At 37.9% G+C, this 13,041-nt stretch overlaps 1 protein-coding gene across 2 annotated transcripts in view; it reads left to right on the plus strand.

Annotated features, from left to right (window-relative positions):
• Positions 1 to 13,041, plus strand: part of FOCAD (focadhesin) — a 312,065-nt gene that overhangs the window by 24,895 nt on the left and 274,129 nt on the right. For both annotated transcript variants that reach the window (XM_025433196.3, XM_025433197.3), the window contains exons 2-3: positions 9,460 to 9,548; positions 12,356 to 12,430. In XM_025433196.3, the coding sequence (XP_025288981.1) occupies positions 9,492 to 9,548; positions 12,356 to 12,430 (132 nt within the window). In that variant the 5' untranslated portion in view covers positions 9,460 to 9,491. The remainder of the gene's footprint in view (positions 1 to 9,459; positions 9,549 to 12,355; positions 12,431 to 13,041) is intronic.

Genomic DNA, 13,041 nt, shown 5'->3' on the forward strand with positions numbered 1-13,041 from the left:
CGAGAGTAATTGGAGAAAATGTAAAAAATAAGGCATTATTCAAGGAGGTGGTTTTGTCTTTTCACTTTAATGCCTGGTTCTGGACAGCAATCAGTTCTAAGTTGGAATTTCCTGCCTTTCATCTTATTTTAGACTCTCATTTCAAAATCTGTGAGTAAGTAGCATGTGACATAATCTGAGAAAGAACTAAATTATAAAGGCAAGAATTTGAATGGAACGAGATATATTTCAGTACTTTGCAACTGGTGAGATCATCAGAACTCATAGTCACCTAAATTTGGTCAGCACTTGAATTTATAGATCCTAGAATTCCTGGGGCACAGTGCAGGAACGTGGAATGTGCTGGTCAGGCCTCATGTTACTACTGATGGTCCAGGGATACATTGGGTTGGAAGTGAAGAAACCTCCCTTACCTGAACTGCCAGGCTTATTAGCATTTTGGCAAGTTGCTTAACCTCTCTGACATTCAATTTCTTCATTTCTTTAGTGGAAAAAAACCAAAAAAACAACAAAAAAAAAAACAAACAAACGGAAAGGAGACAGTCTCAGGTCTACTGTGTAGTAAGTACTTAAGGAAGTACTACCTACCATAACAAAGGGATCCTGAAATGCAGAGGTTCATACAAAGTGAAAGATTCTTTCTTTCTCATATAATAGTTGGAATGCCAGGTACATAGTTCTGCTTCATGCTATATTTAGGGAGTCAGGTTCCTTCCATTTTGTTTGACAGTGAGCTAGAGGCATTGTCTTCATGCACGTGTTGAATCTTGAGTTATTGCTAAGACTGGTTAGGCTGAGAGTGGAGGAAGTGGGTTGCAGCCTGGAAGTGGTGTATCACGTTTGCTAAAACTCACTGGAGAGAACTTGACCACACACATGGTCGTACCTAAGTGTACTTGAGGCCAGGAAATGTGATGAAGCTGGTCAGGCTACAGTTTTATTAATACAGAAGGAGAACACAGAGAGTGAAGGATGGTTAGCAGTCACTGCCACAACTATGCAGTTCCTGCTTTTCTCTGATTATAATGTTGACCAAATGTCTCTGTCATCTAGTTGCCCTCTACCTCGGCTTGATGTTGAAATTACTGGTTAATATAAAAGTATTTTCTACTCTCAGCTTAATTTAGTGATGAGGTAGTGGTCTCCATTTTCTTACACTCACTCTGTAGTATTAAAAACTTTTCCTTGTGATTTCCCCATGATCTTTTCATTTTTATGGATCATATAGTTAGGGGGGGCGTAATCGTCTTGTCCTGTTAATTTGAGAGGGCAGGTGGCAGTTCCATTTCTGAGCTTTTGAAGCAAGAGCTGAGGCTAAGCTTGAGTTTCTAACAGCTATCAGGATTCAATACAGAATGAATGAAATAGAATCCAGCTGCCAAATTCTGCAGAGCATGTGGAGAAGGGATTAGGAGTCAAGAAGTGGTAGGCAAGAAGCTATATAGGCAGAAGAACAAGGAAGACATAAATATTGGATAGCAAAGCAGGGTGAGTGGTTAAAAAGCATAGACTTTTTTTTTTTTTTTTTTTTTTACTTCTTTAAGAAGCTGGGCAAAGCAACTAGGAGAGATGAGAATATTCCCCTGAGTCAGTCTTGATAAACTTTTAGGATCAGCTCAAGTTTATTGATGGTGCTATCTGCTTTGGTATAAGCTATTAAAATGAAAGTAATAAAAAATTGTCAAATATATGTTTAAAATCCTCAGGCTGATGGTTCCTTAGCTTAATTTGTGGGAGGAAAAAACCAAATGATTATATAACTAATAATTGGAATAGTTGATAAAGTCTTAAAAGGAAAAAAACATCATACTAGATTTTGTGTCTCTGAAACATAGGGTCCCATTAGCGAATGAAGTATGTATTTTTATCAGTCTGCTAATGTAGACTGGCTTCAAGACTGTACCTTCTATAACTCTGGCTTGCCCTACATGCTTTGCTTCCCTGAGTTCTTCCTATAAAGGAATTTAGTAGTCAAAAGGGTGCTCAAAGATCTTTCTCTTGTGATCTTTCTCTGTGATCATCAGACATTCCCCCAACATCCTGTCCCCAACTACCCTACATAATCCCTTGCTGGGTTCCCATAGCAAGTGTGAAAATAATCAGATAGGTCTCTTGTTTTCCAGATTATGTGCTTCATTTGAAGTTTGACACTAAACACTTTTGTATGATATATGGTTGTGTATTTTCATATCTTAGAGAAAGTTGAAGACCTAAAGTGCTTTCTCTCTCTGCTGCTCCTTTATTAGCTCTAAAATGCAGTCGATAGATTTGTTTTCTTGGAAGTATTCTTATGGTGCTGGAACACTTTGGCAGGTAAGGTGATAATTGCTTAAGTTAAACAAATGCTTTGATGCACTTGGAATTTAAAGACTCATTAAAAATTCTCTTTCTGATTCAGATTTAGACAGCCAAAAAAGGCACAATGAGGGCTTGGAGATAAATCTTTAAAAATCAAACACTTTTTTGTAACAAGTGGTTTATGGAGCGTATTGTGAGTGATTTCCCTTTTATAAAGAATGTCATGGTAAGAAGTAATATATAAATTGTTTTCTTTAATGCATGAAATGCCCAAAGGAAGTTGAGATTAAAAATAAAGTAGGACATAAGCTAGGCTGCCGATGCTAAAGCAAGCATTATGTACTTTTTTTTTTTGTTTTTTCAAATTCCCTAAGAGAATATGATGTTCTGATACCTTGAAAGGCCAAATGGTTGTGATTAACCTTGAAGTGTAAGTCTCTAGCAGATGAAAGACAGTTGCAGTTTGTAGCTCAAGGATAGCAAATCAAGGCTGATATCAAAACATAATGCAGCTTGGGGAGTGATTTTTAGAATGCTTAGTGACCGTTTATTAGGAAAGGTCAAGTTGTTATAATTTAAAAAATGTTTTTTAAAAATGTGTTCATTCTCTAAAATGCCACATAAATATTGGGTCTTTTGTAAACTTAGGTATTTGTCATCGGTACTTAAGTGATTTTGATACAAATGGTACCCTCATACTCCTATGGCCTATCTCCTGGAGACAAAGTTGTTCTTTCTGTATGGTTTGGCTTTTTTTACAGCAAAATAAGCTATTAGCCTAACCAGCTGCTCATCTGTCCCCAAAGCATTTTGGAATTCCACGATTCTGGGCCCAGATCAGAGACTGTAACCGCACATTTTCTTCTATTTAGCTCTATCACTGTTGACATTTGGGTAAGTCTATTCTGTGATATGTTTATAAGCATCTGCTACTCTGGATAGTCCAAAGTCTATTTCTTACTGAGTTAGATGAGATCGTCAGAAAACTGTACTTGGACTCCATTTGCTGAGGCTCTTTTGCTGAATTACATGGTGTAATTCAGTAAAACCCATGGTTTTATCCAGGGTTTGTTTAAAAAAAAAAAAGTATTATAAAATTCCCTTTAGCTTATGTTACTGAGAATATTGTTTATTATATCACTCCGTATTCCATAGATATAAAACCTGACCTGAGAAATTTCCTTCAGAATTTATTTATTTTTATTTTTATTTTTTAAATTTTTATTTATTTATGATAGTCACACAGAGAGAGAGAGGCAGAGACACAGGCAGAGGGAGAAGCAGGCTCCATGCACCGGGAACCCGACGTGGGACTCGATCCCGGGTCTCCAGGACCGCGCCCTGGGCCAAAGGCAGGCGCCAAACCACTGCGCCACCCAGGGATCCCCTCCTTCAGAATTTAGAGACATGAAGAAGTTTATTTTCTTTGACAAAAGATACTTCCTTCCTTCCCTTCATCTTTTAGATAATAAAAGATATATTATTTATCTTGTGTGTGTATATATATTTACTTGTGCTTGAAAGCACAGGGCCAAATTTGAACGTCATTGTTAGCAATTGTGTTAATACATTTTATAAATTAATTTAAAAAATTGTGATTAATTAAACCAGGAGTGAGCAGAACTATGGCCTACTCTCCTCCTGTTTTTGTAAATAAAGTTTTATCAGAGTAGAGCCATGGTCTAGTGTTCATGTATTGTCTATGGCTATTTGCCTGTTACAGTGGCGGATTTAAGTAGTTGCTATCTGACCCTTTAGGAAAAAAAAAATATTTTCAATCCCAAAGCAAATAGTCACATGGTATGCGCCAGCCCGAATACTAAAAAAATAGAGAACAAGGTGACTTCTAGAGTATGTGACTACTTGGAAAAGTCTCAACAGAAAAGATGTGCTATGAGAGATATTTTATCTTTAAATAGTGGGAACATACAGAAAAGGGCATTTTATGTGGGCGAGAACAGCATAAGTAAAATTCCTTAGGAATGAGCACATTTTGAGCAACATGGGACTCATTTGAAAACTGTTGTAGCCAGATTGGAATTAGACAGCAGTGATGATGAAGACGACTGGAGAGATGCTTGATGGAGGGTTTAAAAACTAGGAATCAGAATTTGCATTTAATCTGACAGGCTAGTGAAACCCTGCTCTGAATTCTTCACAGGGAAATGATGTGATGGAAATTACATTTTAGGACAATTCATCTGAAAGCAGTGTATGGGATGTGCTCATGTGTGGAGATCCTTGAGACTAAGCAGTTACTGAAGTAAGCCTAGCAGGGAGACCTGATATGAGAAGGGTAGAAATGGGATAGAGAGGTAGGCTCTGGGGTGCTAGGAGGGATGAAAGCAACCTTGTGATTGAGTGGATGTGGAGGACATAGCAAAGGAACTCTATTTGAGAACACTGGGAAAAGTGGAACTAAAATGGTAAATGTGTTTGTGAGATTGTGAGAGAAGATAGGTTCTTTCTTGATCTTTCTTTTCTTTCTTTTTTTTTTTTTAATTTTTTATTTATTTATGATAGTCACAGAGAGAGAGAGAGAGAGGCAGAGTCATAGGCAGAGGGAGAAGCAGGCTCCATGCACCTGGGAGCCTGACGTGGGATTCGATCCCGGGTCTCCAGGATCGCGCCCTGGGCCAAAGGCAGGTGCCAAACCGCTGCGCCACCCAGGGATCCCTCTTTTCTTTCTTTTTTTAAAAGATTTTTAAAAACTTATTTAAATGTAATTAGTTAACATGTAGCATATGATTAGTTTTAGATGTAGAGTTCAGTAATTCTTCAGTTACCTATAACACTGTGCTCATTAAATCATATACCCTCCTTAATGCCCATCACCCAGTTACCCCATAGCCCCCTCCCCCGCCCAGCTACCCTCAGTTTGTTTCCTATGATAAGAGTCTCTTGTGGTTTGTCTCCCTTTCTGATTTCATCTTATTTTATTTTTCCCTCCCTTCCCCTATGATCCTCTGTTTTGTTTCTTAAATTCCACATATGAGTGAAACCATATGATAATTCTTTCTCTGATTAACTTAGTTTGCTCAGTATAATACTCTTCAGTTCTATCCATGTCGATGTAAATGGTAAGATTTCTTCCTTTTTGATGGTTGAGTAATATTCCATAGGTATATGTTGTGTGTATGTGTATCTACACACATAGTTTGGCTATTTTTGTCTTTGCTGCTATAAACATTGGGGTGCAGGTGCCCCTTTGGATCCCCACATTTGTATCTTTGGGGTAAATACCTACTAGTACCATAACTGGGTTGTAGGGTAGCTGTATTTTCAACTCTTTGAGGAACCTCCACACTTTTTTCCAGAGTAGTTGTGCCAGCTTGCATTCCCACCATTAGTGCAAGAGTGTTCCCCTTTTTCCCCATCCTCGCCAACATTTGTCATTTCCTGACTTGTTAGTTTTAACCATTCTGACCAGTGTGAGGTGGCATCTCATTGTGGATTTATTTATTTATTTGTTTAGATTTATTTATTCATGAGAGAGAGAGAGAGAGAGAGAGAGAGAGGTAGAGACACAGGCAGAGGGAGAAGCAGGCTCCATGCAGGGAGCCCAATGCGGGAATCGATCCCGGGTCTCCAGGATCAGGTCCTGGGCTGAAGGCAGCACTAAACCGCTGAGCCACCTGGGCTGCCCACGTTTTGGTTTTAATATTTCCCTAATGCTGAGTGATGTTGAGCGTTTTTTCATGAAGATTTTAATTTTTTTTAAGCACACTCTACATCTAACGTGGGGCTTGAACTCACAATCCTGAGATCAGGAGTAGTGTGTTCTTCTAACTGAGCCAGCCAGGCAACCCACTGTGTGCTTTCTTTTTGACATCTCCAATTGCTGGCTTTATAAGAGAGAGTAGGGAAGCATTTGGAGACATGGACTGGGCTCTGGGAGAGTTTCCATGAAGGAAGCAGAAAGCAAGGAACTCAGGAGTGGGAAGGTAGATGCAGTGCAGAAAGTGGAATAAAAGAGTAGGAGTCAGTAGAGTAGTTTCCCAGTGCATATCCCATGAAAGGCTGGTTGTATAGATTGTTAACAGATATTTCTAGAAAAAGGGTGCCATGATCAGATAAGTTTGGTAAACTCTGGGTTAAGCAAAGTTAATTAGACTTCTTGCTTTAGTACCTTTCAGATTCTATAATTAGTGTGCACCATCCTTTATATCTTCAACTAAGATCTGTTTGTTCAGTTATAGGCTCATGTATTCAACTTTCTACCTGACATTTCCATTTGGATATTAGTAGACATCTGAAACTTTACCTGTTGAAAATGAAATTCCCAGTCTTTCCCCACAAACTAGTTTCCCTATCTTAGTTGATGCAAATCTATCTTTTCCTCTTAGTAAAAAATGCCAGGGTAAGTGATGTACAAATTGTTTTGTTTAATGTATAAAATGCCCAAAGGAATTGAGATTAAAATTAAAGGTACTCAGATCAAACACTTTGGAGTCATCTGTGACCCTTTCTTCTATACTCTCAGCCAATCATTAGCAACCACATTGGCCCTGCCTTCAAATATATGTAGAATCTGAAAACTTCTCATTTCAAGTGATTCTATTAAAATCTTATCATTTTTTTCCTGAAACCTTACCATTTCACTTGATAGATACATTAGTCCTTCTGGTGACCTACAGGGCTTTTCATGGTCTGACTTTCTCACTGACTTTCTGATTTCCCATTCTCTTCCTCCTCACCCACTCCTGACTCCTTTCTTTGCTTTTCTAACCCCAGCCTTAAGTACTTGATGAGCTTTGGGCTTTTGCACTCACTGTTAACCATGCCTGTGATAATTCTCCCACATATCTGGTAGGGCTAACTCACCAGATGTCATCTTCTCTAGAAGGGATTGACCCTGGCTGCTGTATTTAAAATAGAAAGTGTTTCTGTAATACTCAACTCCATGAGTATAGGGACTTTTGTCTGTCCTGTTCCCTGAGGTTGCCTAAGCATCTGGAGCAGTATGTAACCCCAAATAGACAGCTAATAAGTATTTGAGTGAATGAATGAATGAAAATTCATAGTGCCAATATGTTCCCTACAAAGTCCTTCTTTTGCTCTTGTGGAAATTTCTTCATCCTAGGTTTCCCGGGGATACACTTTGGGAAATTGTTTTATGATATTTTACGGATTTCCAAAGAGCAAAAGATTATTGCAAGAAGGAGGAGATGGACACATCTGGGAAGTTGAAGAAATTATGACAGGTGTAAACTAATGAGTAGATTTTAATAGGGGATATAATTTGTAATCTTGGAACAAGCTGTTTCAGTGCTGTGAAATGTCAAGTTCGAGGGAATAAAGTTGGCCCTGGATATTGGAGAAGGCTAGGATATAGGATACATTCAGAAAGTTCAGCTTTGGGGGAAGAGGAGGAAAGTAGTAAGAGTCATGCGTTCAACACAAGGCACCTCCATTTGTGAGACCAGGAGAGCTTGGTTTTGTGACTTATTTTTATAAGGTAACCTGGACTGCCTGGAATTAAAAAAAATTTTTTTTTTTAAAGTAGGCTCCTCGCCAGCAAAAGCTTGAACTCACGACCCTGAAATCAAGACTTGAGCTGAGCTCAAAAGTCAGGTGCTTAACCAACTGAGCTACCCAGGCACCCCTGGAGCATCTTATTTTTCAAAGTAGTGTAATTTGGTGGGTTCATTGCTGCATGGACTGGATATGTTGAGATCCTTAGGAAATCCTCTTAGAATTGGAGACTTCTCTCTACCACCTTGTCCTCCTCCATCCTTTTTGTATACTTGAAAAGATTTTCTTTTCTTTTCTTTTCTTTTCTTTTCTTTTCTTTTCTTTTCTTTTCTTTTCTTTTCTTTTCTTTCTTTCTTTCTTTTCTTTTCTTTTCTTTTTTCTTTTTTCTTTCCTTCCTTCCTTCCTTCCTTCCTTCCTTCCTTCCTTCCTTCCTTCCTTCCTTCCTTTCTTCCTTCCTTCCATCCTTCCTTCTCTTTCTTTCTTCTTTCTTTCTTCTTTCTTTCTTTCCTTTTTTTTTTTTTTGAAAACCCAGTAGGAATGAGAAGTGTGATGTATATATTAAAAGTTGGTGCTGGGGATCCCTGGGTGGTGCAGCGGTTTGGCGCCTGCCTTTGGCCCAGGGCGGGATCCTGGAGACCTGGGATCGAATCCCATGTCGGGCTCCTGGTGCATGGAGCCTGCTTCTCCCTCTGCCTGTGTCTCTGCCTCTCTCTCTCTCTCTCTATCATAAATAAATAAAAATAAAAAAAATAAAAGTTGGTGCTAATTGCTTGCTTTTTTTTTTTTTTAAGATTTTATTTATTTATTCATAGAAACAGAGAGAGAGGCAGAGACACAGGCAGAGGGAGAGGGAGAAGCAGGCTCCATGCAGGAAGCCCGATGTGGGACTCGATCCCAGGTCTCCAGGATCACACCCCAGGGTGCAGGTGGCACCAAACCGCTGCACCACCAGGGCTGCCCAATTGCTTGCTCTTTTAGCAGATTAGCAATCTGTTTCAATGTGTGAGTTTCTAGGTCATTTTTATACTTCCTGAAAAAAGCTCACCTAGGCTTTATACTTGTTACCAGCAGTTGGATGAGTACTTATATGAAAGCTTGCATCAAACTGTTGTATAGTTTAAGCAATTTTGTAAAAATTTGATTCTTTTTCCCTTAGAAGTTTTGATCTATGAAAGAGTTTCTATTTTTTTGAATAAAGATTTTATTTATTTATTAGAGAGAGAGAGAGAGAACAGAGGGAGAGGGAGGGAGAGCAGACTCCTTGCTGAGCAGAGAGCCAGATGTGGGGCTCCATCCCAGGATCCTGAGATCAAGACCTGAGCCGAAGGCAGATACTTAACTGGCTGAGCCACCCAGGTGCCCCAAGACTTTCTATTTCAAACATGTGGTTGAACTTTTAAAATCATGTTATTTAGGTTTGAGCTTTTGGATTTTTGGGGGGTTTCAATAGTGTGAATTAATCTGTTCTAGGATTTACTCTAATGGGAAAAACCAAGAGTGGTTGAGCATTGTAGTTTATTTATCAGTCATGGCATTTGTGGGCTAGAGTGGTTGCAATTACACTGTAGAGCCCTATGCTTTATTTCCATTGTTGTCTTTAGAATGAATTACTTTCATGTTATTTGAGGAATAATTGGTTTGAACTCCTTTTCCAGACTAACAAATATTCTTTTGTTTTGATTACAGAGTCTCCATGTATATATTTAAGAGAAGCAAAAATGTCAGATGATATCAGGAAAAGGTTTGAATTTCCAAATTCTCTTATCCAATCACAGGTAATTTTTACTTATTTAATTATTTTTGCTTTCTGGTAACAAATGAACTTTACATTTTTAACATATTTTATTCTATATGTAGAATTGTGTATATATATCACTTCATTAACTTTTATGTAAGTTAACCTGAAAATTTATATTCAAGGGGCACCCAGCTGGCTCAGGCAGTAGAGCATGTGACGCTGGGTGTTGAGATTACTTTAAAAAAATAAAATGAAAATGTATTTGTGACATAGGAAAGTGAATATTTGAAATTGACCAATCTCAGCATCTATTTGTATCATACTTTTCTTCTTAACATAATAAAACCTTGCTTAACTATGATTCCCCTAGATTTGTGTTTTTTTTTTTTAAGTCTATAATTGTTGGGAATAGAAATAAATGGTTATACATCTACAGAGTATGAGAGATTGATATTTAAAATGGTATCTTTTACCCCTGTACAACTATTAAGAATACGACATTTTGACCATAATAACAAACATTCAGTAAGTAAAATATTCTGGATGAAAGAATTTGATGTGTCTACTAACACAGTCAGGGGCTGGTGATAATTTATCTTAGAGAGCTTTTCGATGATTAGGATTCAAACAAAAGTGGTTAGTGGTGAGCCTTCCACTAATGAGAAGCATTCTGGTTAGTCAAGGTACCATAATAGCTTACTGTCTTTTCTTGTGCGAGTGAAGCCAGGAGACCAGCAGGAGCCAGCCTGAAGACTGAACGACTTACAGCGTCTTGGATGCTTGCAGCTGTTTACTCCAGAGATACCTGCTGTGGGAATTGACTTAGCTGGGTAGTGGGGAACCCTTCCATGAGGAGTAGAACACTCCTTATGCAAGATTCCCTTCTACCTGACTGGGTTGGAGTCCTATCCTGTGCGACACAGGTCCTTACCATAAAGAGGAAGATGAAGACTTGGAAGATACACCGTCCACAGTTTTTATTTTTCTGTGCCTGGAGTCCCTTCATTAGCATAGATAACCAAGCAATGTCTATGTGTGTTATTGTTGAATTAAGTGAGAAGTGTACATGTATTTTTTTTCATGGATGATGTCTCCTTAAACTCTTCTATTATGGAAAATTTAAGTAACAACAGAGGGTCATTTACCCTTGGATTTCGTGCTTTAAAATCAAGGTAGCCTATATTCTCTGATTTGTTAGAAAAAAAACATGGAAAGGCAAACCGGAGAAGTTGGACCTAGTGGACAGTTGGGGGGATGTTGGTCAGTAAGCTGATCTTCCTCTAGTCTTTTTTTCTAAATAGGAACGGGAGCTTTTTTGAAAAAAAATTTAATTTTTTTTTGTCCCTGTTGTGTTTCATACTAGTTTTATGTGGTTCTTGCAATTGTGCCCTGTTTTCTGTGAATACTTCTTATTCTGTAACCGCTGCTTAGTGTTAGCACCATATTTCATTGATTCACACACCTTTTTTTCACATTTTAACATCTTTGAAATTGGGTTGCATCTAGTAACTAGTGGCAGCAGCTGTTATACTGTTCGTATGGCCTGCACAATTGTGAACTTGGCCATGACGTTTGGAAGGAACTCTTTCATTAATATAAAATCAAAATTCTGAATTATCATGTGCATTATATAACATCAATTAGTTGGCAGCCTTTCTTCCTTAGTTGTATGTAAAATAAGAGTGCATCTTGAAGTTGATGTCCAGTTATATTCAATGAAATATGGTATATTTTGTAAACAAGTACTAGAACTGTTCACTGGTTTTCAATTCTTGGTACTATTCTTTTAACTAGGAGGTAAGAGACAGTTAATTGATCTAAACTTTTTATTCTGTAAATGAGTGATTTATATTACAAAACTGAGATCATCAAGCATTGAGGTCTTCTATGTAAATTTCCCATGTGTGAAATATGAAAAGAAACAAAGAAGGGGGGGTGCAGCATTTTTTGGTGAGCTTTTCCAGAGACTACAAGACAGGGATTCACAGATGTATCCTGCATTGGTCCAAATATAAGATCAACACTTGGTATAGTTGGAAAGTTCTTTCCAGCCCATATGCAGAATGGCTGTCACTGTTGCTAGCCTATAGTTCTAGGACAGCACAGCAGTGCTGGGTAGTGGTGGTATTTATGTGTTTATGTCATCAACACACCTCTCTAAGAGTCCTTAGATTTAATTTTGGGCTTTTTGCCCAAAGCAGGGTATGGGAAAATTTTAGAGATTGATGAGACCAAAAGCTTATGAAAGAGCTAAAGCCTATGAGAGAATAATAAATTAAATCCTAGTGCCTAAGCGAGAGAGAATGGTTGTGGTAGGGGGAGACCTCTTGGTTCAGATCTGTATGAGTCATGGTCATAAAGATAGGGATGAGTTTTCTCCATCTTCATTAAGGGCATGATGAAGCATGATAGATTTCATTTAGATGCAAAAATGATTTTAAAAGCTGTGGAGTTTCTCATTTGTCTCGTGGTTTAATGGATGAAGCAATCTCACATTATTTTCTAATACTAACTGACAGCAATTTGAACTGAAAATCTGACTATTTCTTAACATGGATGAACTATAGTTTGCTTATTGGGATAAAAATGCTTACTTTGAGCATTGTTATGAAGCTAAGAAGTTATATGTACGTAGAATGCCTAATTCAGTGCCTTCCACAGAGCATACTCTCAAATGAATGGAAATTTTATTACCAGTTAACTTCCTGGCACACTGATACTCCTATCACCTAGTGGTTTTTTTGTTTCATGTCAACTACTACTGACACGTGTTACCTTCAAATGTGCTAATTGGAGAGAACTTCTGATCCCATGTATTTACTGACTTTTTTTTTTTTTTTTAAGGCTGTGGGTCATCTTATTGCTGCAGTTCTAAAGGAAAATGGTTTTTCAGAAAAGATCCACCAATCCACAAACCAGGTCTGTATTCAACTTTGTGCTTGACTTCTATTCAGATACTGCTGCCAGTAGCACATAGGCACTTTTTTTGTTTCAGGTCACTGCAGAAATGATTCTGAACTGGGTTTGTTTGTTTGGTTTGCGATGTTATTCTTCCAAATTCTTTACAGTTTTATTTTATTTTATTTTATTTATTTTTAAAAGATTTATTTATTTTTTATTCTTGAGAGACACAGAGAGAGGCAGAGACATATGTTGGTACTTGCAGCTGAAGGAAAATTTGCGTACCACGCAGAGGATAGTGCTAAGAGATGAGTGCTAAGAGTTGAAGCAGTGTTCAGCTTACTGAGATGTAGACTACTGGGTTTGGGTCAACTAGTGTTGTATATTTTGACCTGATGATTGGAAACTCCACTTATGACCTATGATTGGAAACTCCACTTATTCTCAGGTAAACTCTGGAGAATATAGATGATGGAAATAATAATTTTTTTTTCATAACAGAAATAATTAATTTCCCTTCTCACATTGCTTTTGATTAGCTGCTCCAAGTTACATCTCTTTACAGCTTCGGCTGCCGTGTTGAAATAAGAGTAGAGGCAAACTTCACTAATTGGCATTTATCTGGTATT

This window comes from Canis lupus, chromosome 11, assembly GCF_003254725.2.
Source record: "Canis lupus dingo isolate Sandy chromosome 11, ASM325472v2, whole genome shotgun sequence".
Lineage (NCBI taxonomy): Eukaryota > Metazoa > Chordata > Mammalia > Carnivora > Canidae > Canis > Canis lupus.